Here is a 27,511-nt window from a genome sequence, read left to right as displayed (position 1 = left end):
AGTGTCACAAAATATTTTTATGGAAGCAGAATAAAGCAGGAAAGGTAAGCCATAAACTAAATAAAGGTTTAAATGAAGATTTTTCACATCCTGGAGAAGCCCCCTGAAAAACAAGAGGTGCCACGCTGCACCCTGAGCCTCTTTCATTAACTTACTGGGAGGAAGGTGAGTTCTCAGGTAAGGAAAGCAGCACCATGTGCACAATTCAGCTCATCAAACACTGGAAATTCCCTCCTTTGATACAGCTGTTGTGGGAGAAAGTGGAATTACAGTGGTCATAACCTCAAGGATCACACACAATTCCTCTCTGCCCATCCCAGGGCACCCTCTGCATGAACTGTTAGATCCAGACAGCTCATAAATAGCAACTACTCAGCTCCCTCAAATTATGCTCTTGGATGTTGCCATGTTCTACCAGTTTTATTATCATAAAGGGCAAAAATAAAACAACGCTAGAAACATCAAAAGGGCAAAAATAAAACAATACTAGAAACATCAAAAGGCCTTGAAAGTGCTGAAGGAGACACACAAACATTTTACTCTCTGACATGTTACGGTTCACATGAATACTTCCCAAGTGCCATAGAGTTCAAATAAAAATATATTCATACAAATTTAAAAAAAATACAATTTATATACACCATGGAATTAGCTTACATCGTTTCATAACAAAAAAAAACAGTGCAAAAAAAAAACAAATGGAAAGGTAAGTTGCTACCACTGGAATGGCTCACAGTAATTAACAATTCAAAACTGCATCATTAACACTGCACAGGAGACCACGAGGCAGGGGAGAAGGCCCCAGACTGACCCCCCTAGCCTTGCCATCAGAACTAATCCAGTTCTGGGTTATTATTCCTTTAGTGTTGCTCTGAGTAAAAGGTTACAGGCACCTATGTTAGAGTTCCTTGGTAAATCACTAAACCAGAGCCAGAGTAGAAGTAGTTTAGGGTGTTGTAAGAAAGGAATTAAATGACCCAAGTGTGAGAATGAGGCTGGTTCAACACAAGCCCCTTGGCATCAGCCCTGGCAGAAGGGAAATGCTGCATCTCCAGTGCCAGGTGAGCTTGCAATTCCCTCTCTGCAGGCCACCCAACAGTAACTGCACACTGGGATTTCCCTTTGAAGCAGCTGACAGGGTCAGCCACCAGCCTCACTCAAAACTTTCACACTGAAAGAATGAAAGGGGGTGTTTTGCAGCTGAAGAATTGGAATAAGATGCCCAGGCAGAGCAGGCAGAGGTGACAGCAGGCTGGAGGCAAGTGGCCTTCTTGTGGGGAAGCAGCTGGTGCTCAGAAAAACCCTGACAAGACTCTCCAGCTTGCCTTGTCTGCATTGCCCAGCTCCAGCCTCAGCACTGATGACAAGGCATCCTGCAGCAAAATATCCTGCAGTTTGTGTACAGAAATAAAGCAGGACCAGCTCAGGGCCAACAATCTAAGGAGCCCTGTTCATGTGAGGAGAAGGAACCTTCCACACACTCACTCACCATGAGGGAAAACATTTGTCATAGAGAGACACAGGTGCTCTAAGAGGACAGGATTGCTAATTCCACATCAGAGTGATCTGAAATCCCACAGAAACAGGATTCCTGGGATTTTGTAATCACCCAGGAGCACAAATCCTCTGAATGAAAGGCAGGTTAACGGAAGCACATTTCAAACCTACAGCCCAGCTTCAGGGAGTGCACAAGGGTGCTGGAAGTTTCTTGGGATAACTCAGTGTAAGATCAGAGCTCAGGGAACACAGGTATTTCAGACACCACCAGCACAGACTATCCAGACAGAACCACCATCCTCACTCTACTTACAGGGAAAGAACTTGCAAATCAAGAGCAGTAGCTGGTGCCAACTCCTATGCTCTAAGGAAATACAGAAAATCAATAATGTCTGACTTCCTTCTGTCCCAGCTCCCACCCAGCCTGCTCCTCATGGCAGACAACAGGTTAACTGGAGGGCTCAGAGGCTGTGTAGAAGCTTTTCTGGGATACACTGCCCATGTTCCTTGGCCCAGTCCCTTGGCTGAGGGAATGCTCTGTGCTTTATCAAGCCAATCAGCTCTGCAGCCCCTGCAGGCACAAGGCTGGCTTCCCACTGAGGGTTATCTGCACACAAACTCAGGAGGGCAGGTGCCTGCTGGAACAATGCAGGTGCTGGCCAGGATGGTACCTGCTAAAGCCCTGAACTGGCTGCAACTGGCTCCTCATGCTGATTGCTGCAGCTGCAAACATTATCCCAAGCGTTTTTAGAGCACTCATCACCTGCAGCAGGTGCTGCCTGAGCCACCAGCACTAAGTATCCCTCCTGTAGGGCAGCCTGAAGCTACAGCAGCTCCTCTCATGACAGAGATCCAACGAAGCCCCGAGACCATCAGCTCTATTTGCCTCCAGAAAGCAACACCTCTCCGTGCGCTGAGGACGTGGAGTTCCCTGGTCTGTAACTCCAGCTGGGAAGGTGTCCCAGGCTCTCACTGCTAGACCAGGACAAGGACAAAGTGCCTACAAATGCCCAAGAAAGGCAGGGGTGTCAGTGGCAAAGTGGAGTGCCACAAGGTGCCTTGGAAGGGTCTCTGACAGGGAGATAACAGCAAGAGCTAACAGACCTCCCTTCTCTGAGATGCTTTGCAAATGTATTAAATATTTATAAACCCAAGCAGTGAAATTTAACCATTTTTGAGCTCCTGATTTGCTGAGCTGCTCTCAAAAGTTGTCTCTGTCAAAAACATCACAGCTGGGACATTTCCCCATGAAAGAAGGAGAGAAATTAGGAACAAATGAAGCCAGTGTGGAAAAACATGGGTAACTGGGAGCACTTGCAAAGAGAGGTATATGTCCAAAAAGCTGGATTTTTAAATACTGCTTTTGAGAAAAGCCATCCTGCAGAGTAGCTATTGGATATCTGCAAACCTCAGTATCTCCTCTCAGCCTTGACAGCAACCCCCTTCTCACACAAATAAGGCAACAGTTGCAGGAACAAGGGAGGAAGAGGAAAAGGGAGTCCAACAGGAGGAAGGGAGGGATGCTGCAGTTCTCTGCACAGGACACAGGGGAGCTCGATGGTTCTTCCTTCCAACTCTTAAAGGAAACCCAAACCAAAACGGCAGAACACACAGTGCCAGGACAACACCCGATGGAAGGAGATAACTGGGGGGGGGGGCAGGGAAAGAAAACACCTGGATAAAGAGTGATCAAACCAAGTGCCTGAGACCAATCAACAGCCCTGGGCTCAGGCAGCTCCTCTAATTCTCTGGCTAGCAAGATGTTTTCCACTTCCCCAGGCTTGGTGTGCACGTGAGAAGCCAAAGGGCAGGGCTCGGGCCTTTGGGGTCCCAGCAGGATGCGAGCGCGTGTGCGGGGAGGAGGCCACGCCAACAGTGGGGCAGGGGCTTCAGATGGTCTGGTAGTGCTGCCTCAGTCTTGCCTGCAGGAACTCGTGGGTCAGGTTGTGGCGAGTGATTATCCCAACGATCTTGAAGAGGGAGAAAAGAGGAGGAAGAGTTACAAGGCAGTGGCAGAGATGTGGCACTGGGACGTGCGTAGCAGAGCTGTTGTTCTTTGCAACCCCTCGAAAAGGGGAAACCTGTAGGTAGTTCTTTGCCAGTGCTGAGTTAGGGTGGGTTCAAGTTCAAATTCATAGAAACAATGCCCCTCTCCCAGCACTCATCTCCAGGCAAGACGCTGTTTTAACTACACCTGAACAGACAGATTAACCACTGCTGTCATGTCAGCACACAGCAGTAATTACTCCTGCCTAGGAAGGGAAATCCTGTTCCTGTCAGACAGCTTACAGATGTAACTAAATCCTTTGGGAAGTGAAAACTGCAATTGGAAATAACAAAGCTGTCTTTCAAGGCTTCATTCAAGACATTTCTGGTATCCCACATGACATGATTACAGATAGCTCCTATCACACACGTTCTGGGAAGCTCTAAAGGCCAAACAGAGAAATGGGTGAGATTAGGTAAGTGGTGGCTGCACAATGGCAGGTGGCAAAAGGGACCCTCTCCCAGTCTGCTGCTGAAGCAGCCAAAGCACACTTTTCAGCTGTTTAGACACCTCATTGATTTTACACACTGGAAGAGTTTAGAGCTAGGCTGTTCTCCAGTACTGCAACAGCATCAGGTACTAAATGTGGAATCAGCCAACACACCTCTTGTCCAACTCACAGGTTCACAGAACAGCTCTGGGGAACCCCAGGAGGCAGAAAAAGCAGTGCTGCCTCACACAGACCAGTTCAGGCTCAAGGGAAACAGTTTCTCCTCATGTTTATAGGAGGCTGCTGACATCTACTGACTGTTCCCGAGCATGGTAGATGGCAGGGACAAGGACGAACACAAATCAAGCACAAACCATTTAAACACTCCTTTACTTTGCTGCTCCCATGAGTAGGGACAGAATGAAAGTTCCCCTCCTGCAGAAAAAAAAAATCACAGACAAGACAGAGATAAGGACCCACCTCTCCAACTGCATTCACAACCGGTAAATGCCGAAGCCCCATCGTCCTGAACAGGTTGAAGACTTGTGACACGTGAGTATTTGGAGAGACAGTAAAGGGTGATGGGTTCATGTATGGGGTGACATCCTAGGGAAGAAAAGCAATCATGTTATTTACAAGAGGCATTTTCACTGTCTCTGGGAATCACCAACAAGCAATTCCTCCAAGTCCTCTAATGCACTGATCTCTGGACAGGGTATTGGACTGTGAGCATCTTCTATTTCTGCACAAAATGAAACTATTTTGCTTTGGTTTGGAAGGAAGTTAAGCTGGACAGGGAACACCTTATTCTAGAAGTAAAGCACCTGTGGAAGCTCTTACCTCATGGCCTGATTTCCATTTGCAGAGAAGGCTGAGTGCATGAGGACCATGAGATGTTGGTCACTAAACCCGAGGGTGGAGTTAAACGTGCTCTCAGGGGTTTTTGAAGGCTTGGGAACAGTCATAAATATAAACCAGGAGACACTGTCACCCTGCAGCGCCCATCTTACCACTATCATGCGAGGGTTCAGCAAAGTGAGGTCCAGGTCATGGATATCTGGGTAGCGAGGGTAATCCTCCGACATCTCCGCGTGGGACAGACGGGGCTGACTCGCACTCTGCAAGGAAACAAACGCACTGAAACCCCCCACGTGCCACCAGCCCACACAGGTACCCCTCAGTGCAAACCCAAACCCACACAGGCACACAACAGACCTGCTCCCCAACCTCTGACAGACCCGCACTCGACACTGGAGGGCAGCAGGAGATCAGCCTTGTGGGAGCTGGGCCTCAGCTCACCCTGACCTCGGACACAGCTGACACTCCTCTGGTCAGACCCTGGCACACAGCATAAAAACACACAGTATACACTGCTGGGTGCTCTGCTTGTATTTGATATCTGCAGTTCTGACAGCATGGCATCTCTAATGCAACAAGTGAGTCTGCTGGTTTATTTTTCTAACAACAGCTGTCTGCTTTTCCTGGGGATACTTAAACAGAAATTCAATTCTCTTTATTCTAAGAGCTGCAAGGGAGAATTCACAGTACCTGTCTGCAGCTTTCCAAACACACAGGCCATCCTTTAAGTGTAAAAACAGGTAAAGTCTTTTTGGCAGCCCATAAATATCGTTCCCAGCCTCTTCAGCTGAGAGGGCAGGGATGTCTCTGCTGCAATTCCCAACTAGCAATACTCACTGACTGGCTCTCGGAGTAGCAAACCCCCCTGTCGAGGAGGGTGACCAGCTGTGAGCGCAGGATCAAGCCATGGAAGGTCAAGGGTCTGAATCGTTCCTCCATGGTCCACTCCTCACTGGGAGACTGGTCAGGGTACAGGTTGGGGTAGGGAGTGTACCTGTGAGGGATTGAACACCAGGTGTTATAGGAGAGCCATACACTCCCGCTTCCAAAACAGCAGCTGTTTCAGCTGTTTGCAACCTTCTCCTAAGCATTTCAGGGATTCTTGATAGGGGTAAGCAAGTCTTGACTCCACAAAGCAGAACAGCAAAGAGGGGTCAAGAGCCATTCTTTAGTCAGTGTGACCTCAGCAGCAGAAGTCTCCTAACTCTCAATTTCTAATCATTTGCTACTCAAGCAATTTTTGTTGCCAAATTACTCAGATTCTAATAAAAGCTGAAGCACCTGGCAAAATGTCAGGGTCAGGATGCCACTCATGAGAGTCACAGTCACTAACTTAGAAAATGATTCACTAGACTGGGCTTCTCCTTGGAAGCAACTGCAACACAAGCCTGATGACTCAGCCCAGTTACCAGAACGGTGGTATCAGTATCATGGCACCAGGTCATTAGTGGGGATAAGTGAGCTTTGCAGAGCCCTCAGGTTTTTGCAGACAAGAGGACATGGAGTTCTACAGAGAAGAGATCTCTCTGGGTATTCCATTCTCTCCAGGAAATATTTCTGGGATATTTAACAGGCTGGACATAAGCCATTAGCCTGGGACTCACTCACAGGTGTGAGCCCCAGCACGTGCTGTCGAGACCTGACAAGTCACTTCTGAAACACGGACAACAGCACTGTTTCCTCCGACACGTGGGAACGACAGGGACTGTGTGAAGCACCAGAACACATCTCAACACATGGAAATACCAGGATCCCACCTCCTCTCCAGCATCTGCTGCAGCAGATCCTCCTTCTCGGGGGGCTCCTCTGTCGCTATGTGCTCGTCACACATGTTCCGCAGCTCGCTCGACGGGTAGGATTTCATGGACTGGCTGCGCTTGCGCTGCTCCCCAGCTCGGGTCAGGATGCTGGATTTCTGGAGACAAAAGACACTTTTCAGATGCTCCCTAACCAAGTCAAGTTATCCAAGAGTGGTTGTGAACTATCTGATTATAGTTGTATGCCGCCAGATAAGATGTTCCTGAAGCAGTGCTGCAGGACTTGCAGGAACAGCCAATAGACTGTACTGTGGTGCCGGAATCTGCTTCCCCTTAACCTAAAGCAGGTCATTTTGTCCTCTTAACTTTGGCCTCTAGGAACACAGCCCACTCTTCTGCCTTCCTCAAGACCCAGAGAATGAGATGAAATTGAGTTCTTAAAAATGTGGTTACGGTAAGTGCTTATCTCTGACCTGAGTTCTGCACAACAGCCCAGATAACTAAAGCAAAACAAAGCTCCCTACCCTTCAACTTAGCAAACAAGCAACTTTTTACCTTGAATTTGATGTTGTTACTTATGAGCTGATTTCCCTTCATGAACTCCCTCTCGTTGCCCCTGTTCTCAGTGACCACAGGGAAGGCGTGATGGACAGTGGTGCGCAGGATGCTCACGAGGGACTGGATCCGGGTGTGTGGGTACACGTAGGTCAGGTTGGGTTCCATGATGTCACTGGCTCGTAGCCTGAAGAAACAGAAATCCAAGACTGCTGCCTGCATCACATCAGTGAGACTGATGGGCAAACAAGCCAACAAGCCAGTCCCAAAATGAGATCCTGAAGGAGTCTGTTGCAGTTTAATTCTGCCAGCTCCTTGTACCCGTGTGCTCACCCTCACTGTGGTATCAGCAGTGATGGCACAACCCATTTTTTTAAAATGTATTTTTTAACAGAGCAATGTATCAATGATGCACTATAGGAAAGGGAAGATGTTCCAACTTCTAACACAGAAAGCGTTTAAACACTACTGGGAAAAGAAGACAGGTGGGAAGATAACATTCTGCAAGAAACAAAGTGGAACATTTTCACAGAGTTCTTGCTGAACCTTACAAATCCACCCCTCAGATCTCCACCCATCCACCCCTCCTCAAAAAGGGCTTCAGTATCTCTTTCCTAATGAACAGCTCCCAGCTCCTTTCCCAGCAGCCCTCACAGCTGCTCCTCAGAGCAGCCAGGTTTGTTGGAGGTGAAGCGTCATCCCCCTGCACTAAAGCCTTTCTGAACTCTAACCCACAGCCCTGCCAAGAGGAGCAGCCTTACTTATCCATTTCCACCTCTGTTTCCCACTCCAGAAGAGGTACTCCTCGCAAGTTCACATGGATGTCATAGATGCCTTTGTTGAAAAAGTCTCCTGTCCACTTGGCTACCTGCAGATCAAACAGAAGGCTTGTTGTCCAAGTACCAGACTCCTTGGCTGCAGAAGGAACAGAGACTCAGGGCCAGGAGATGGTCAAGCAGCCTGCAGGAAGGCAGAGCTTAGGCCCTGCACTCACCATGAGGGTGATCATGATGGGGAGCCCATAGGTGATCTCGTTGGTGGACTCGATGAGGATGACGGTCAGGCTGATGGTCATGCGGACCACTCCTCCCAGGAACGCTGCGGCCCCAATCAGCGCGAAGGTTCCCGAGTAGATGTGATCCAGGCCGATGTAACTAAGGCAGAGCACAGAGCCCACAGGTCAGAAAAATCTGTCTGAGAGCCCAGGGTGCACCTGCAGCACATCCCTCACACACACACACACACACAACACACACACACACACACACACTCGATGCACCTTTTGAGGAGGTTGGCGACCAGACGTCCGAAGGCAGCCCCACAAAGCAGTGATGGCACAAACAGACCACTGGGCACAGAGATTCCATATGTCCAGCAGGAGAGTAAGAAATAGAGAAGGAAGAACAGGGACAGGGTGACTGGGCTGAAAGTACCTGCAAACACAAGAAGAATCATGACTAAAGAGGCACAGGTGTGTCAGACAAACACAGCCTTGCAGCATCCACCCCACGGCTCACAGCAGGCTCATCTCACGACAGCTACTGAGTCTTCCACTCCAAACACACACGCAGACAACGAGTAAGTGAAAAGAGAGGAAAAGCAGGACTTTCTTCCCACAAAGGAGGCTTTCACATGTTGTACTAGAGCCACAAATGCCTGAAGATGCTCCTTGCCACCTTGTGGTGCTTATGACAATGCTGTTCCAAGCAAGATGAAGCTCTGAAGCCTAAGCATGGGATGGGGCACTGTCCCCTCACTACTCACCGTCCTGGTGGAAGAGCTGCAGGATAGCTGACTCCTGGGGGTTGAAGAACAGCGTGGCCATGTCATTGTAGGTCTCATTTGGGCAGAAAAAAGTTTTGATGCTTGAGTTTATATCTTCTGACATATCCTAGTGCAGGACACATGAGATAAGAAGAGTTAAAAGCCACTGTCTCCTACCATTAACCTTTGGGCAGACTGGGAGTAACTCCATGACAGGGAATGTAATCTTCACATGAGATCCCTCACCTGCAGGCTCAGGGTGTCGTTGCCACTGTGACTGCTGGAAGACATCTGCCTGCATTCCCCCAGGACCATGGAGGCTACAAAGACTACGACTGTGGTGGTTAATGACACCAGCAGGCTCTCCAAGACCCTGAAAGACACAAGAGAAACCATACTGAAGCCACACTCAGCTCTATAACCCAGTCTCAGCCCTGGACATGACTTTGTCAAGGCTGCAAGAAGCAGCAGCCACCACAGCTCAGCAGCAGAACAGGGGACACTGCACGTCAAGTTGAATTATGACTCGGCTCCCAGGAATTGCCTTAACTCCCCTTTTTAATTGCTTGCCCCAAAAAGGAGCTATTTCTGCCCAGAGAACACATAGCAGGCACACATAAAAAGCCCCAGGGAAGGGCTCAGTGAAGAGGCTGTTCACATGGAAACAATGTTCTGTACATCCTTACAGGGCAAAAGGATAGACAGGGCTGGACAGAATGATGCATAGTCTCATAATCTCTTTTCTAACTGCTGAAATACACTTCTTTTCTTTTTAAACCTGAGCCTCTTATTTAGGAATTGTCTAGAGCAAATAAGCAGCCACTTTCCAGAATAACAAGGCAATTGCCTCTCTAAATAGCACAGATATTAGCTCAGTTGTGGATTTAATTAACAAAGATAATTAAAAAAAAAAAAAAAGCGGGATCAGCTATTCCTTTCACATCTGTTTGGACAAGACATAAAAAAAAATCCTGCATGGAGACAAAGCTCTGGTTTGTTCAGCCTTTATTACAAAGAGCTCCTTCCACTGCCCCTGTAACAGGGGTTGCAGCTCTCCCTGTACCACCAGAGTAACCACAAAACTGCACAGGGACTGTAACATCTGGTTTCTGGTGTTCACTTTGAGTTCTATGGAGACTTCGTTTTGTGATTCCTAAAATAACAGGTCTGGGATTTCCTCCAGTCCTACTCACTGAGTCTTCTACCTCAATGCTTGTGCTTTGGGACCCTGGACATGGATCAGTGATCCCTGTACAAACCCAAGAGAGCACAAATACCTGACCAGCTTTGGCTTGGGATGCACGTTCCGCATGCGGTATCTGGCCAGCCTCTTGTTCAGGCAGTTGAAGGTGGCTCCGAGAAGGCCTCCTACAATCCCCATCAGAATGAAGAAGCCCAAGTCCACAGCTGTCCAGAGGTGGCATTTCTTATCTGACTCAGAGCACTAGGTATAGAAAAGCACACACACACAAAAAAAAGCGCATTGCAGTGGTTGCTGCGATTTCCTACCAACACTTCTGTCTTCACAGCAGATTTTGAGCAGCTGTGACCAAAGGGAACAATTCTGTCTGAGGATGTGATATCAGCGCCCTGATACAATGCAGTGATTGAGAATCAACTGCCTTGCACTGAAAGACAAGCATGTATCAAAAAAAACCCAAACTAACAGAAAGAAACACCGAATGAACAAGAAAATAACAGAAATAACAAGGCTAAATCTTACCTTAAACTCCCCAAAGTTCAGCAGCCCAGGGAGCTGGAAAGACCCCCAACTTCCAAACTGAATCCCAGAGCGGAAAAAATTCAGGGTGAAGGTGGCAGCCATGGAACAGAAAAGCTGTGGAAGTAGGAAAAAGTTAAAAAAACCCCGAAGAAGTAAAGACTTACAAAATTAAGACTGGCACAGTCAGTTCTTCCTGGAGACTTATGCCTCAGTAGCCTCGGAGCACTGACAGAGCAAGCACTCTCCCTCCTGCCAGGAGAGCTCAGGAGAAGACAGGACAATCTGAATGCCCTCATGGACAAGCTCTCCCAAGGGACCCCTCTTCCTGAGGAAGAGACACACAGAAGAGTCATCACTCACCACTTTCCATGTAAGCCCCTGGTTCCAGAAAGAGGAACCTTCTTCCAGGCTGAAAAGAGTGCCTCCAATTGGGGCTCCAAAGGCAGCTGCAACCCCTGCAGCCGCTCCAGCAGACACAAAATCCCTTTTATCCCTGAAATGAAAGAGGAAAACAACCCCAGTTTAGCAAATTAGAGCTCTCAGGATGCTTAGGTTCTGCAAATTAAAGAGGCCATTCCCATTTACGGATATATCCCAGGGATACAGGAGTGAGAGCTGGGAGAAGTGCTGGCCGTGGCAGACACCACCAGTTGTTAATTAAGTTGTTACAGCATCGTGCACTTTCTGTAGGGCACCAACACAGAGCAAATTCTGGCACTACCAAACTGCCCAGTCCATGAGGAACCATCCCAAACCACAGGACTCCAGCATCACTTGAAGGAATTACAGAGAGGAAAAGGCAAGAATTTGTTCACATTCAGGTGAACCAGCCTTCTCTGCAGTATATCCTGGCCATGAGGGGTGAGTAACTGAGCTTGCTCCCAACAATGAAGCCATTTAACCACCCAGATTAAAGGTTTTAACAGATTAAAGGTCTTAAATGGATAGAGTTTTGGTAAGTAGTACAAGAGAACATCTATGAACATGGAGACCAGAGCAGCAGGGAAAGAGTCACGTCCTGGTGTTGTCCTGCTGCAGAATGAAACTGCAGGACACCAGGGAGAAACTGAGGAAACAACTGACTGTTTCAGCCCAGCCCACCACCCTTCTCCCAGGGAAGTCTGCTCACTCTTCCTCCTCCTCTCCCCTCCTCCCCATCCTGGGTACAGTACCTGTCACTGCGGAAATAGGGAAAGTTGAATTGGATCTTCCTCAATGAGATGCTCTGGAACTACAAACAAAGCAAAGATTTAGAAACGCAGGAGATGGAAACTTACTCTTACAAAGCAGTGGCGTAACCAGGGCAGTGACCCAGGCCAGCACTAACCTGTGGCAAGCCTGCACCCATGACAGCACCACTGTGAATCATTGGGCCCTCCTTCCCAACAAAAAGACCTGAAAAACAGGACCAATGAGGCAATACTTTCCCCATCACCACCCTCCCTTGCTGATAACACCAGAAGAGATCAGCTCCCCACAGGTCCCTGTGCCAAGCCTGCAGCACCTCACAAGGAGGTGCTGACCACCTGCCCCCTTGACCTTCCTTTGTGAAGATTTGCATAGATTTTGCATTCCAAGTGGGTGGAATCATTGAAAGACAAGTGTTACAAGGACTCTGAACTCTCCAGGTTATTCTGCCCTGCTGCCTAGAACACAGCTGCCTTCTGGCTGCTCCAGACAGCGTGTCCTGGAAAACTCTCAGGACATCCTCTTGGACAGAGTCACGTCTGACAAGCCCACCCAGAAAAACTCCTGTTCTCCTGATAGTCCTTGTTCCTCCTGGCTATTTTCTACTCTATAAATGCATTCAGGGCTCATGACTCTGCTTCAGCACACCAAAATAATTCCACTGGAAAGGCAGGATAAGCCCTGTGTGCCCTCCTTACCTCCAGCCACACTGAAGAGCACTCCCATGGCTTTGCACACCACTGTCCGCAGACGCACCACCCCCGGCACCTTCACCCCGTTGAGGTAGCACTTAATTTCGGGAATTCCTGATCCAGCTGCTACAGGCTGCAGGAAAGAAACACTGACACTGTGGTGCACTGATTCCATACCTGATCAACAACATGTTATCAGAGAGCAAGGGACCAAGAGACCCTGCTTAGCTAAATCAAGGAGCACTGTAAAGTCAGTTTGATGTCTTGGGGCAGAAAGTGCTTCTCCCAAGGATATTTCATACCCAGGCCCTGTGTGAGGAGCAGCAACGAGTGAAGTCTTACTTGGATCAGGACCAGAAGACTGGCAAGGAAAACAAAGGTCAGGTTGAACCCCAGCAGCTCCAGCAAGGACAGTGCAAGGCAGCCTTTCTCGGAGCATTCCTCCACCGCTGCAGGGACAGTCAAGGAAAACAGCAACATTCCCCACACCAACACACAATCACTGGATCACGTCTGGGCGTCCCACCAGCATCAGGAGCCAGGCCTGTGCTCCCTAATCCAGCTGACACAACCCTTCAGGAAGGCAGGCTTCCTTTTCAGAGCTCAAAACTGAGTTATGAGGAAGGGAAACCACTTATTCTTTCAGCCTCTGCTTACGTACCCGGCACTGGAAACATTCCTTAGTTTCAAGGGCTGAATTACATAAGCAAGTTGAAAACTTGCTTAATCATGAACAACATGACCGATGGCAGAAGTGTGAGAGTCAGCTGTTCTGAGCAAGACAGGGGAGCAGGAAAGAAAAGGTCGCTTGATTCTACCAGGGCCTCACGCATGAGGGAAAAGATACAGCTTTGCACCACCCGGAACTTGAGCTGCGTGAAGAGCCGCACGAAGAAATCCACGAACAGGCCCACCTGGGAACAGAAGGCAGGATTGCCATCAGGAATTACTACATGCAATAACAAAGACCACCCTTTAGTGTGCACACATGGGAAGACAGAGGATGAAGAAGCCAAAGGAATCATCAGTCAGAGTGAAGTAACTTTGAAAGGTCAGATTTTCTCCATCTCTCTTTCCCACTGGGATAAATCCAGCCTAGAATTATTCCTGAAGAGCTGTGTTTCAGAGCACTTTTAACACCCTCAGCATACTTCAGGGCACAGAAGAAAGCTGGTGTTTAACTGAGGCACACAGTCAGCTAATTTTAAAGCACATGCAGTGACACTAATACTGCCAAACATACACAACACAGCTCAGCTATAAATTTGCATCCTTTTTTATTAAGTGCTCACTTTGGACAAGTTTTCCTGTATGCAGAACTAAAGGATTTGACAGAATACTTTACCAAGAAAGCACAGCAAGTTCTAAAAGAGAAAAGGCCTCTTTGAAAATCAACTAGCAACAACATTCCCAAAGGACAACTCCAGCTTCTAAGCTTTCCACTTCACGAAAGAGAATGTTTCCTCCTCTTTACTCCTTGGCCGTTGACTTCTACATTATTCCTGCTTAGTCTCCTGAATTTTCCTCATTCCCCAAACAGCATGACCCTTACCAGTCCAGTGCAGACTCCAATAGCAAAAACCAGCACCCACTTCACTGCTTCGTATCTCTGGGCTTTCTGTTTAGGAAGAGGATAAAAAACAGGAAAGAAACAAAAGTCAAGTCAGAGCAACACAAAAACAGGGATTGGAAAAGGGTGTTTTGGGGCTCCACAGCTCAAGTAAAGCCAGAGGGATAAATCAGCAGAAGATGATGACAACAGCAAACTGAAAATAGGGAACTGAAACCGCTGAACATCTCACTCACTTCAAACCTGGGAGGATCAGAACAGATGCTGACCTATAATCTCCACACAGACCTTTATTCTTTTTGCAGGGAACACAAGAGAACACATATAACTTCTTTCATAAAGAAGAAAAATCCCCCAGAACTTCCTGCAGTGGAGCATTTTTATAATCACACGATGGTTTGGGTTGGAAGGGACCTTAAAGCTCATCTCATTCCACTAGACCAGGTTGCTCAGAGCCACATCCAACAAGGCCTTGAACACTTCCAGTGATAAGGCATTCACAGGTTCCCTCGGCAATTTCCACAGTTTTAGCTCTCAAACTTAGGAAAAAGAAAGAACAAGGTCCTACCTTGTTGTCCATGCACTCCAAAACTTCCAAGTATGGGTCATTGATACAGCGATCATAATCCAAGCTCTGAAATGCCAAAAGGTCAATTTAAGAGAACCAACCACAACAGATGGTGCAAAAAAAATTATGGCTAGAAGGCCTTGTTAAAGATTACAGAAGTCATTTCTACCTGCATAGCAGACCTTGGAAACAACAGTAGGAAAAAAAACTCCTGGAAACAAATATTTCCAGCAGAGTCAGACCCTGAGAATCAGGGAGTGAAAGAACAGATGAATTTCACTGCCCAGGCTGAGAGAGACAGGGAATCAAACAGAAGCCCCAACTGAGTAATACAACTTTAAATTAAAGAAGCCACACTGTATAGATTTATACTTTACTTCTTGAAGTGCCTCCACTTTGACAGTGCAGGGCCTAACACTGGATATTTACCCTCTCACTAGGAACATTAAATGGGAACTCCTCCCCAGCTGAACAGCATCAATTCCTCAGTTTATCACAGAAGGGAGTTGACAGCGATACAGTTTTCCTGTTGTACTCACAAAAACACCACTAGTTCTACCCACATCTTCACCTTTTCAGGCCAAGCAGTAACAGGCTTGGTTGGTGACACCCATTCAGGGCCACCATACAGCCAGAAATCTCCAGTAACAAGCAGGGTCTGATACATGGGAAGATCTGCTGTGAGGCAGCATGACGACAGAGACAGCAGGAAGGCAACTGGGACCAAGTAGCTATGGGTGCTTCCTACAGTCACAAGGAAACAAGGGCACTAGAGCCTGAAAAATCTCACATTAAAGAAGTGGAACAATGCGGTGGACTCTGAAAATGAATTTTCTCAGCAAGGTTCTGACATGAGCAGCAGCTGTTCAAGCTCACAGGTCTTTACCCCAGAAACGTATAAAGATGAGGAGCAGTTCTTTGCAAGCACAGCAACTCTTGGCACTGATGCCAATGCAGCCTAATGATACATTTTGAGTACCTGCCCCATCGCAGACTCAAACAGCTCTTTTCACATTAATTTCAGAAGCTGCTCTCAGTTAATTTCCCACCTCATAGTCTTTGCGGGGAAGGATCTCATCCTCCTCTTCGTGAGTTTCTCCCAGGATTGTCTGCAAAACAAACAAACGTGGGAAAGCACAACCATGAGGGGAACTGACACATACACAGGTGCTCATGAACAGTGCCAGCAAAGCTAAAACTACAAAAGGCCTACACCACTGTTGTCTGTGAGTTGAGAGTGTGGGTTACAGGACTATCACCTCCTTTAGGGCAACTCTGCAGGGTCTTACCTTAGAGCCAGAACGCCCCACATCACTTCTAAACAGGAACTCCCCACAGCAAAGTCCTACCCCACATCCCACCTCCCTTCACGGCAACAGGTTCCAGGGGAGCACAGGACAAGACGCTTGCAGAGACAGCACCTTGTCATGCTGGGGTCAGAGACAGCCCCCGCCAGCAGCACCGTCCCACACGAGGGTGGGGTGCGAGGCCCACACAAAGAGCGCGGGGCAGGGACAGCGGGAGGTGCCGGGCCTGGCAGTGATACCCGCGGGAAGGGGCTGAGGTGCCGGACCGAGCATCCCTGGGGGGGGCCGGACCGAGCGCGGGGTGAGGCACTGGGGACGAGGCACCGGGCCCATCGCCACAGCGCCGCTCCCGCCCCCTCACCGCCCGCCCTCAGGCGCTCCCACAGCCGGGCGGGGAGGGGCCGAGGCCCGGCGCGAGGGGGGCTCCGGCGGCACACACGAGTCCGGGGGCCGGCCGGGGGGGAAGGCGCGGGGGCCGCGGCCGTACCAGCTCCTCGGGGGTGCGGCTCTCCCGCTCGCCGCAGCAGCAGCAGCACAGCCCGGCCCCGCACCCGCACCGCGCCATCTTCGCCGCGGGACCCGCCCCGCCCGCGTCACGCCGCGCGCCGGCCCCGCCCAGGGTTGGCCCCGCCCCGTGACCGCGCCCCCCAAGCAGTGTCTGGCTTCGCCCATTCGCCCCAATGGCCGCGCCCAACAATGGCCACGCCCACCAAAGCCCTGCCCTGCCACGCCCCCGCGGCCCCGCCCGGCTCCGCCTGGTCCCAGTCCCGGTCCCGATCCTGCTCCCGATCCCGATCCCGCTCCCGTTCCCGCCCCATCCCGGTCTGATCCCGCCCCATCCCGGTCCAGCCCCGCCCCCGCGGCGCCATGTCGGGTGCGGGCAGCCCCACGTGACCCGCACGGCCGCGGCCGCCCTTAAAGCGCGGCGGGCGGGGGGGCGGCCCGGGCAGTGCCCGGCACCGGCCGCAGGTGAGCGGGACCGGGATGGGGACCCGATGGCTGCCCCAGCGCTGGGGAGCACCGCCCTGCCCCGCTGCGGGTCTGCCCGGTGGGGTTTACTGAGGTGGAGGGGCCATCGGGCTGCAGCGGGATGCCCGCCTGGCCCCGAGCGCGGTAGGGACCCCCCGGGCACCGCGGACCCCAGTGCTGCTCCCCCCCGGCCTTTCCGTGGCCGAGGTCCCGCTGTCCTGGCGGCGGATCGAACCGCGGGCCCCCTCAGCTCCCCGCAGGGCTCTCAGCCCGATGCCGCGGCCCGGGACAGCGAGGCCCCCGGAGCAGCCCCTTGCAGCGTGTGAACGGGGCATCTGTGCAGTGAGTTTAGCCCGCGTGGTAAAGCTGAGCTTTCGGGGAGTGCAGGTTCTCCACCCTGAGTGTCTAGGTGTCAGCTCAGGGCAGGGAGGAGTTGGAATAGCACCGGCATCGTACAAGGCACAACAGGTGCATCCATGCTGCGCATCCTGGTGTGCTGAGCCACGGATGTTTGAGCTCTGCAGCGTGGCAGAGACAGGAGCAGGAGTGCTGAGAGGTGCTTAAGATTGCCTTGTTTTGCTGCTGGCTTTGTTGTTCACACTTATCTTGTTTATCTCTGCAATAACGGCAAGCTTCTGCCAGCGAGTCTGTGATGCATCTGACGGTAGACTGCTCCACATGCTGCCTATAGACAGAATCTAAGTGAACCTTTCTCCTGTCTTTGTGATTCGGTATTTCCAGCAAGATAAGGAACTTTTTTCATCCTACAGAGGCGTTAATACACAAACCCTTTCCCCTTGTGATGGGTTTTAGTGGGAAAGCAGACATCCTTTGATTTGCCTACAGTGATATGCCATGCTTGCTAGAAGTGAGATATTAGGAGTTGACAGCACGTGGTTTTGAGCCGCCAGCCTGATCACAGCACATGCTTTGGAATAATTCTCCCAGATTAGTGCACGTGGATGTCAGGCAAAGTCCTCTGGGTGAGCTTGGTCAGGGCTGTGCCCGTGCGCGGGGTTGTTTTTGCTTCACTCGTGGGTAGGTCTGAGCTGCTGTTTTTGCCACAGCTGCTGTGTTGGTACACAAGAGATCTGAGGCTCCCGGTTCCTCTTGGCAGCAGGAGGCCTGCGCTCCTTCCTCACATCTCCTGCCAGCTGGAGAGGTTCCTCAGGTGGTAAAAGCAGACTTTCTCCCAAAGGCTTTTTGCTTGATTGGCAACTCAAGTGTAAACAGTAGAAGAAGAGTTCAAAGTCCTTTTGGCTGACCTAAAGCCACGGAGGTTACGATAAAGACAGAGAGCATGTGCTGGCTCGAGCAACCCTTCCCTCCGAAACAGGCTCCAAAGTTATGTAATGCTTGGACAACGTGCTGCTTCCCAGTGATGAAGTTTTGGCAGGTACCTAAGCAAATAATGCAGATCCCGGTTTTGTGGCAGCTCTTCTGTAACTCTGTGAGCTCATTACCTCATTTTAAAGGCACAGGATGGAGCATTGTGGGGAGCTGAGTGGAGCTGGGCATCCTAGACCCACTTGCACCTCTGAGTCGCTGTTTTGCTTTCTGTGGAGCCAGGCAGGCACAGCTTGTGGTGTTGCAAGGCAGGGAGAAGAGGATGGTCTCTGCTGACTTTGTTTCCAAGCAGCCACAATCGGTGAGGAAAGGAACAGTGTATCTGCTAAAGAGTGTGTGCAGTGGGGCTGGCCCAGGGGACTGCTGTCTGTGGAGATGGTGGGTCTTGTGGAAAAGGCCAGTGGTTGGAAATGAAGCTGTCTGATGCAGCAAAGAAAACAAAGGCCTGAGTTTTTGGGGGTGGCCTGATCAGAGGGGATTCTGTCTTTTGTTTCTAATACAGGAATAGTGTGCGCACTCTTGTGTCCCTGCCCCATTAGCACTGTCTCTCCTACCTACAGTGTAGAGCAGCACTGACTTTTGGGAACAGACAGAATGGAAATTCTGAGGATGGAGACAGTCCAAGAAACACCCGCTGTAGGCAAAAAAAAAAAAAAATAAATCTGCTGGCATGCCCAGCCCAAGGCCATGAGATCAGAGGCCACCACCTGGTTCACATGGGCATCCTGCCTTGCTGAGTTCCAGTCAGGGCAAAAGTGATGTTGACCTGACTCTTCCGAGAGCCAAACTTGACCCAGCAGACACAGAAGAGCCGCATCAAAGCGGCACAAAGCCAACTGCTGTGTTATTTCTCTCAGCACTATCTAAACACGTGCTATTTATTGTGTTCTCGCTGCAGTTTACTGTGAGGGCTGGCAGAAGGGACTCCTTGATGATGAACGTTGGGTCTCGGCATGGGCTTATTTAATCATCGTCTGCCCACCCCGGCAGTAACCGCTCCACACTGAGACCCTCGTACCCACCACGCTCCCTCTGCTCCCCTCTCCAGAGCTCCCACCATGGTCAATGAGACCCAGCAGAGCTGCAGTGCCAGCTCCAGCTCCAGGTCCGATGGCGGCAGCAGCAGCGGGAGCGAGAGCTCCAAGGACAACTCGCGTTGTTCCACCCCGGTGCTCGACGCCGACCGGCACGAGCGGCTGCGCGAGAAGATGCGCCGGCGGCAGGAGGCCGGCGACAAGTGGTTCTCCCTGGAGTTCTTCCCCCCACGCACGGCCAATGGTGCTGTCAACCTCATCTCCAGGTGAGCGCTGTGCGCGGTGGGAGAGGAGTGTCAGTGGTGGAGGGCTGGGAAATAGCTAATGAGGCAGGCTCTGCCCCATGCTCTGTCTCCCCTTCCAGGTGACGAAGCAGGTAATGGGGCTGTGCTTTCCTGCTGAGGAGGGTAATGGACACCAGGTAACTTGTCTTTCTTGGAGGCCCTGAAGGGTTAAGTGCTGTGGTGGGATTACTGAGGGGCCAGGCTGTTTCCTTGCTCCCACGCTCTGGGAATTTGGAGCAACCCCGCTGTCATGCTCTGGGGCTGAAGCACAATGCTGGGGTAGAAAAGTACCTGTTGAAAGCAGAGAATCCTCCTTGAGGGGCTGTGTGCCAGAGTCTCTGGAACAGACTCCCACTTGCTTTCAGAATCATCCAGCCACTATGGTTTGTGCCTCTGCATTATTGAGGACTGAAGTTTCAGCCTCTGAGATAGGTGTTCCCATCCAAACTTTAAATGAAAGGTGATAGTTCTCAGCAGAGCTAGAAGTTCTTCTGGAGCCCCAGGAGCCACCATGTACCCACCTGGAGGAGAAGAGGGTATTTCATAATTCTCTTTGTAGCTGCTGCATGCCAGTGCCATATGTTAAGCAGAAGGGCCTGTTCCAACTCAGAGCAGGAGAGAGACAAGTTAAGGGAGGCCTTGTCTCTTCTCTTGGGCACACTGGGGAACACAACAGAGTTCTGATCCATCTTTTCATATTTGTGGCCTCTCCAGTTCAAGCTGGGAGCAGGGGGTTGCAGCATGGTGTCCCATCTCAAAGGGAACGGGACTTGCACTGCTCTCTAGCAGGAGCCATGTCAGTCTAATAGAACATGCAGGGGAGGAAGTTTATTGTCCAGAGAACACCTCAGTTGCATCTTCAAAGAGATTGTAAGCTCTTGTAAGCTCTTCCCCAGAGAGCCTTAAAGGATGGCTTTCCTTATTTACACTGGCCACTTGCTTAACTCCCAGTGCAACACTTTTATGGTCTCTCCTGTCACCCAAGCTCTCTGTGCCTGTTGCTGGCATTCCAGCAGTGAGCACGATACCCCAGGCCTAGGGAGGGGATTTGCCTACCTGGTGTGGGCTGACACAGCTCTAAAACCCACAGGTTTGACCGCATGGGAGCAGGTGGCCCACTCTTCATTGACGTGACGTGGCACCCCGCAGGGGACCCGGGATCTGACAAGGAAACCTCTTCCATGATTATTGCCAACACTGCAGTCAACTACTGTGGCCTGGAGACCATCCTGCACATGACATGCTGCAACCAGACCAAGGATGACATCACGGGGCATCTGCAGAAGGCCAAGAGGCTTGGGCTGAAGAACATCATGGCCCTGCGTGGAGGTGAGTCCTGTGACGTGCAGGGCTCAGCCTGTGCTGCTGCTGTGTTCAATTCCAGGGAAAAAACAGAGAAATAAGATTTATTAGAGGCTCCTTCTGTGAGAATTAAATGTTGAGACTGCATTTCACCTGAGCCCTTTATTAGCAGTCCCTCCAGCTCAAGGGTAGGCAAAACTGGTCCATGGTTGAAACTGCAGACTTGGGGGTTTCATCTTTGTCTTTTTTTTTTTTTTTTTGATAGCAGGAGGTTTCTACAGAAGTAGCAGATCTGAGTCCAGCAAACAGTTGGAGAGAGCTGTGGATTTGTTCTCTTTTCAGATCCTGCTGGTGAGGAATGGGAGGAAGAAGTAGATGGTTTCAACCATGCTGTTGACCTGGTTAAGCACATCCGCAGTGAATTTGATGATTACTTTGACATCTGTGTGGCAGGTAAATGTCTTCCACTGCAGAGTGGGGGGAAGGGTCTGAGACAGGAAAATCAGCTCAGCATTCCCTCCCTGGCCTGCTGTGACAATACAATACTTCCTAATTTCTAGCAACTTGCCCTGACCACCAGGGTTTCATTTTTTTCCACCCCTCTTCCTCCCAAAGGCTACCCCAAGGGTCATCCTGAAGCAGAGAGCTATGAGGCAGACCTGAGGCACCTGAAGGAGAAGGTCTTTGCTGGAGCAGACTTCATCATTACACAGCTTTTCTTCCGACCAGAAACCTTTCTCAAGTTCATGAAGGACTGTCAAGCCATTGGCATCACCTGCCCCATTATTCCTGGCATCTTCCCCATACAGGTGAAATCCAGTAATTTGAGTTTGGGGAGGGAATAAGGATCCAGGATGTTAAGTGTTTGTGGGTCAGGGCCTGAGAGAGAGAGGTCTGTAAATATCCTCCACAAAATTTCTGGGAAGTGAGAGTGCTAAACATGTGCTAAGTCTCTAGGTGGTTTGCTAAATTAAAGAGGCAGGTAATAACAAGCTGAAAAAGTTTTCTGTGCCCATATGGCAAAAAGGGGCATAAGGGACAATGCCACCAGTCCTGAGGTGTTAGTTGTCACTGTCAGCATGCTGGGCTTGGACAAGGACCTAAAAACCACCAAAAGTGACATGACCTGGACCGTGTTACCATCCTGGAGATGGGGCCTGGGAGTGGAATCCAGGAGACCCAATTCTAAACCTGCCACAAAATTGAGACCAAGTACCTGTGCTACGGGGATGTCAGAAAAGGGCCTTGGAAAAATACAAATCCCTTTCATCCTCCTCCAGGGTTACCACTCCCTGCGCCAGCTGGTGAAGCTCTCCAAGCTGGAGGTGCCTCAGGAGATCAAAGATGTGATTGAGCCCATCAAGGACAACGATGCAGCGATCCGGAACTACGGGGTGGAGCTGGCAGTGTCCATGTGCCGGGAGCTGCTGGACAGTGGGACGGTGCATGGGCTCCACTTCTACACCCTCAACCGGGAAGTGGCCACCACTGAGGTCCTGAAGCGCTTGGGCTTGTGGAAGGAGGACCCCAGGTGAGCAGAACATACTGGTTTCTGTGAGTTCCACTTTCACATCCATCCACCCACCCCACCTTCTGAGAGCAAGCAAATTCTGCTTTTTTTTTGCCTTTTTTGTTTCCCTTTTAGCACCTTTCTGCATTTAGAAGTTCACCCTTCTGTGAACAAGAGCTGGGAGGAATAGAGGGGACAGCTGAAGGAGGAGTTTGGTTGGTTGGTTTAGTAAAGTAGCTTTAAAGGAGCTGTTCTAGGACTTTAAAAACCCAGACTCTTAAAGCTGCCACTTGGAAGAAATAAGTTTTTGATCCCTGTCACAACCCCTCTTACAGGCTGGGTGCTATGAAAGCTCCCACTGTGGATTTCTAGGGTTCTCTGCAGCTGATAAAGGGAATGTGGAATTCTCTCTGAGTCCACAGGCAGCAAAGGAAATTCTCAGCTGTTTTTTTTTTCCTTACAGTACCTTCCCATAGTGCTTTGCCTTACCTTTTCCAATTTCAGGTGTCAGTGCTGTACTCTAACATTAAATAGACCCCTACTGAGCATCTTGTAAGGGAACTGCAGGGGAAACACTTTCCATAAAGGAAGAAGAGTTTCCTGTCCTACTTCTCGGCGAGCCAGAACTCTTCTCAGCCTCTGTTACCAGGGGAAGGGCTTCCAGGCTCTAGTGGAGAGTCAGCAGAGGAAGTGTGTTAATGTCTGCTTTTCCCACACAGGCGGCCCCTGCCCTGGGCAGTCAGTGCCCACCCCAAGAGAAGAGTGGAAGATGTTCGGCCCATCTTCTGGGCCTCCAGGCCCAAGAGTTACATCTACAGGACCCAGGAGTGGGATGACTTCCCCAATGGGCGGTGGTGAGTGTCAGCTGCAGTAGGAAAGCCTGGTGCTCAGTTGGTCTCCGTTAATGGGTGTCCTGGGCACACTTTGGGCTTCACTGAAGAGGTGGCTTCCTAACAAAGTGGTCCCCAGTTGCTTGGATGGAATGAGGTGAGGAGAATGGCACCAAGATCTTGAGGTTTTTGGTGTCTAGGTGGGTTTTGTTGGATACTTCTCTTCCTGGGTGGCTGCTTCCCTGCACCACCAAATCAGCTGATCTTCCTCAGTGGGCTGTTAATTCTGTGTCTGCTCCCCTTGCAGGGGCAACTCTTCCTCTCCAGCCTTTGGGGAACTGAAGGATTATTACCTCTTCTACCTGAAGAGCAAGTCCCCCCGGGAGGAGCTCCTGAAGATGTGGGGAGAAGAGCTGACTGGTGAGGAAAGTGTCTTTGAGGTGTTCACCTGTTACATCACTGGAGAGCCCAACAGGAACGGGCACAGGGTGAGTGATGGCCCAGGAAGGGGTGGTTGGTGTGGCACAGACAATAGTGCACGTTTCCCGTTGCTCCTGGTACTACATCATTCTTCTAAACAAGAATTGGCACTTCCCCACCCAAAAGGATTTTCTGGGACAGTGTTTGGAAGGGGATCCAGCAGCCAGGGCTCAAAATAAAAGGAAATTTGCTACAGTATGACAGGGCTGGTATCTATAGACTTCAGCAGTCATTCTTAGAGTTGAGCATATGCTGCCCTGTGAACCAAACCTGGGAGTTCTCTCCTGCAGCAGGTGTGTTTGAGGCCATCAGGGCACTTCTGAGTGCCTTCAACATCCAGATGGTCATGAAGGGGTTGTTACTCCCACTGTGAGCCACCTTTTCTCCTCACGGCAGGTCACCTGCATGCCTTGGAACGACGACCCTCTGGCCACCGAGACCAACCTCCTGAAGGACCAGCTGGAGAAGGTCAACAGACGAGGCATCCTGACCATCAACTCCCAGCCAAACATCAACGGCAAACCATCCACAGACCCCATTGTAGGCTGGGGGCCCAGTGGGGGCTATGTTTTCCAAAAGGTACTGTACTATTCCTGGCTAGGCAGCAAAGAGTTCTGACCCTGTTTGGCCTCTGTTGGGTTGGGAGGTCCCAGGCTTTCATCCAGATAATCTTTCTGCCTGCTCCTTATCTTAATGCCTTGTTGGTGAGATGAGGCAAAGCTCCTTTGGTGTCCTAAGACCCAGGCTGTGTCATCTCTGTGGCAGAGTTCAGGGCTGTTTTCTCCCACCTCAGATCATGTATTGTTTCTTGTTTCTACTCTCGGCAAGCAACTATCGGTAACTTTTTTCTAGAGCAAGGCTGAGAAGTTTGAGATATATTTTATTCACTGCATCTGGTCCCATTCAGTGATGCAGAAAGCACCTGGGTTTTCCATAAAATGGGAATCAATGGGGTAGTATCTCTACCACCCAGCTTCTCATGGTGATAACTGGGCATTTATAAATTCCCCTGCCTGTCCTTCACTAAGGCAGAGCTCTCCACAATTGCACCCAGCCCACAGCACTGTGCTGTGCTGTTCAGACAACTGCCAGGTTCCTTCCCTGGCCTGCCAGCAGTCCTGCCTCCCACTGTCAGGCATTTCAGGCCCTGGAGCCTCGCCACTAATGGCTGTGATAGGAATCGAGGTAAATGCCAGGCAAGTGGCTCATACTGGGAAACAAAGCAGCCTTGTTCAAAAGGGATCCAAACCGCTAAAGCCAGAGACCAGCAGATGGCAAATGCAGTTATGTTTTCAAAGGAAAAGATTCCCCCGAGGTGAGGGAAATCCATCATCTCACACAATAGCCAGGAAATGGGGGGAGGGGAAGCAGTTGTTGGGAGCAGCCAAGCACAGAGCAAGTACAGAATTCGTTTGTATAACCACACGGGGAGAACTGTGAACCAAAGATGAGGACAGGGAGTGGTGCTTAGGAGAGCCCAGCTGAGACCCCCGAGTTCTGCTCTCACCAGGCTGGGCTGCCTTGGCAAGACACTGCTGTAGAACAGAGGTCAAGCTCAGGCCTCTTCCAAGCACTCTGGCACAGGCTGCTTCCTGGTGCAGCACTTGTGTTTACACTGGAGTTCACTCCAGCCTGTCTGTTTGGATGGGTGCAAAACAGGCAGGATGTAGCTCTTTCCTGAGCTCTCTGTTCTGGGCTGTTATATCTGCTTTCCCCAGTTATTTTTTTTCCCCAGCTCTCTTACAGATTTGCTCTGCCCTTTGCTCAGCCCTCTCTATAGTACATGTTTCTAAAGATGAACGTGCAAGGCAGCCCAGACTCCACCATCTGTCCTTGTTTGCCTGTATTTAACTGTCCTGCAGTGACTCAAGGCTCTGATTCTCCTCCCCCTTCCCCATCCCTCCCTGCAGGCCTACCTGGAGTTCTTTGCCTCCAGCGAGATCATCACGGCGCTGCTCAAGGTGCTGAAGAAGTACGAGCTGAGGGTGAACTACCACATTGTCAACGTCAAGGTGGGCTGTGGGGCACGGGACACGTTCCTTTCACCACCTGGGGAGAGAGGCAAATATCCAAGATTCAGATATTGCTGTGAACAAAGTGGGACATGAGGGCTGATGAAGGGAAGGGAAAGTAAAGAAAAGCAAGTCAGCTGTGTTGTGCAGCAGCTGTTTGAGTTAACAAGGAGAGGGTAAATATATTTGTTCCAACTCACTCAGCTCCTCCTCCAGCAGTTGCTTCAGAAAGGTCTTCTTTCCTTTGGCAGGGCCAGAATATCACCAATGCTCCAGATCTGCAACCCAACGCTGTCACCTGGGGCATCTTCCCAGGCAGGGAGATCATCCAGCCCACTGTAGTGGATCCTGTAAGCTTCCTCTACTGGAAGGTGAGTCCTCCCCCCTGCTGGATACACTGCTGTGAAATTCAGTGTCTGGTTGGGTTGTGGTCTGTGACACTTCTCACAGTTGAGGGCTGTTGCAATATTGGCTTGCAGAGGTCCAGGTGTTGCTTCTCCTGCTCCCTCCGTGTAAGGAGAACTTTGCTGTGGCAAAAGCTCTTCTCAAACACCAAGTGCACAGTAACTTGGGAACTACCAGTGTCATTGTGCAGGGCCCCAGAGTGCTGGACAGTGGCTCTCCCTCCCCTCTTACACACACACAGGGGCAGCAGTGAGCCATTCATTGCACTTCAAACCGTGTCTCCCTTCAGCTCAGGGCACTTCCCCCTGACTGGAAAGCAGGAGGCTCCTTGCCCAACTCCTGCTGTGTTCACGGAGGAGAAGCGAGCCACAGGCTGGTCAGCCACATGTGACACTAGGTGTCCTAAATTAAGTATCATGACAATGTTACACAACTGCCAACACTTTTTCTCCCCCTGCCAGGACGAGGCCTTTGCCCTGTGGATCGAGCAGTGGGCCAAGCTCTACGAGGAAGAGTCGCCCTCTCGCATGATCATCCAGTACATCCATGACAACTATTACTTGGTCAACCTGGTGGACAACGACTTCCCCCTCGAGAACTGCCTCTGGCAGGTTGTGGATGACACTTTTGAGCTGTTGAACTCTCCAACTCAGCAGTGAAAATCTCTTTTTCACTCTCTTACTTCCTCCTTCCGTCCACTGCGAAGCAGAAGCAGCTCCTGTGCTGGTGATGGGCAACACACTCCTAAGGCCACACTATGTGCTCTTCTGTCCCCAGCACAAAGAAAAGACTCCCTGAGCCCTTCTCACTGAACAATAGCCAGAACTACCTGAACCTCTGAGCTGAGGCTCCAGACTGAGCCTGAAGGCCAGCTCTGCCCGATGAAGAGCTGTTAATGGCTGTGTTGATAGAGAACAGAGAACTCTCCTGCATCAATGTGATAAAACTCCATTCTGGTAACTTTCCCATGCCAGAAATGCTGCCTTGGGGGCAGAAACACTCCTGTCAGCTGTGCCTATGCAAGGGGATTATTTCAGTAGTTACCAACCCGGAAAAGAAGGTCAAATTGCGTTTATATTGCACTCCTAAACGGTATTTCTTCATAATTGCTCATATCAGGTTATTTTGCACTCACTCCAGAAGAAGTTTTCAATATTTCTCCCTAACTTTTCTCCTTTTATTGTATTCCCTGTTTTCTTTTTAATAGGACTATGTGAATTCCAGTTCTGGATTAAGCTACTTAGGAATCAACACTATTCCTTAGATTATGTATAATAAATTACATGAATACAAATGTCTCTTGTCCTAGGCTATACTCTAGCAGAGACTCATGTTGTTTGCAAACTAGTCAGCCTGGCACAAGGGAAAATTTTAAGAAAACC

The 27,511-nt window shown here is 50.2% G+C and overlaps 2 protein-coding genes across 4 annotated transcripts; one reads left to right on the top strand and one right to left on the bottom strand.

The window, feature by feature from the left end:
• Positions 1-519: 519 nt before the first annotated feature.
• On the bottom strand, positions 520-16,550 carry CLCN6 (chloride voltage-gated channel 6). The gene is made up of 23 exons (XM_027882558.1): positions 16,444-16,550; positions 15,699-15,758; positions 14,650-14,715; positions 14,064-14,129; positions 13,359-13,425; positions 12,854-12,960; positions 12,518-12,644; positions 11,959-12,026; positions 11,804-11,862; positions 10,992-11,124; positions 10,632-10,745; positions 10,186-10,352; positions 9,155-9,281; positions 8,909-9,035; positions 8,424-8,577; positions 8,139-8,298; positions 7,906-8,012; positions 7,145-7,331; positions 6,590-6,747; positions 5,670-5,826; positions 4,985-5,092; positions 4,455-4,580; positions 520-3,467 (listed from the first exon to the last, which is right to left on the bottom strand). The coding sequence occupies exons 1-23, from the start codon at positions 16,519-16,521 to the stop codon at positions 3,387-3,389; spliced, it is 2,604 nt and encodes an 867-aa protein (XP_027738359.1). The 5' UTR covers positions 16,522-16,550; the 3' UTR covers positions 520-3,386.
• A 307-nt stretch (positions 16,551-16,857) lies between these two features.
• On the top strand, positions 16,858-27,423 carry MTHFR (methylenetetrahydrofolate reductase). 3 transcript variants are annotated; one of them, XM_027882570.1, is made up of 12 exons: positions 16,858-16,925; positions 19,321-19,572; positions 20,681-20,919; positions 21,235-21,345; positions 21,508-21,701; positions 22,173-22,423; positions 23,122-23,256; positions 23,540-23,720; positions 24,109-24,291; positions 25,623-25,724; positions 25,976-26,095; positions 26,591-27,423. In XM_027882570.1, the coding sequence occupies exons 2-12, from the start codon at positions 19,331-19,333 to the stop codon at positions 26,786-26,788; spliced, it is 1,956 nt and encodes a 651-aa protein (XP_027738371.1). In that variant the 5' UTR covers positions 16,858-16,925; positions 19,321-19,330; the 3' UTR covers positions 26,789-27,423. The 3 variants fall into 3 exon arrangements, with proteins under 3 accessions (XP_027738371.1, XP_027738372.1, XP_027738373.1); XM_027882571.1 differs by lacking the exon at positions 16,858-16,925 and adding an exon at positions 17,493-18,321; XM_027882572.1 differs by lacking the exon at positions 16,858-16,925 and adding an exon at positions 19,671-19,727 and having other exon boundaries at positions 19,460-19,572.
• Positions 27,424-27,511: the final 88 nt, after the last annotated feature.

Source organism: Empidonax traillii, unplaced genomic scaffold, assembly GCF_003031625.1.
Source record: "Empidonax traillii isolate 1590-97213 ecotype Southwest subspecies unplaced genomic scaffold, ASM303162v1 scaffold106:size2091409, whole genome shotgun sequence".
NCBI classification, from domain to species: Eukaryota; Metazoa; Chordata; class Aves; order Passeriformes; family Tyrannidae; genus Empidonax; species Empidonax traillii.
Note: the sequence above shows the minus strand (reverse complement) of the source record. Positions and strands in the feature narration are given on the sequence as shown.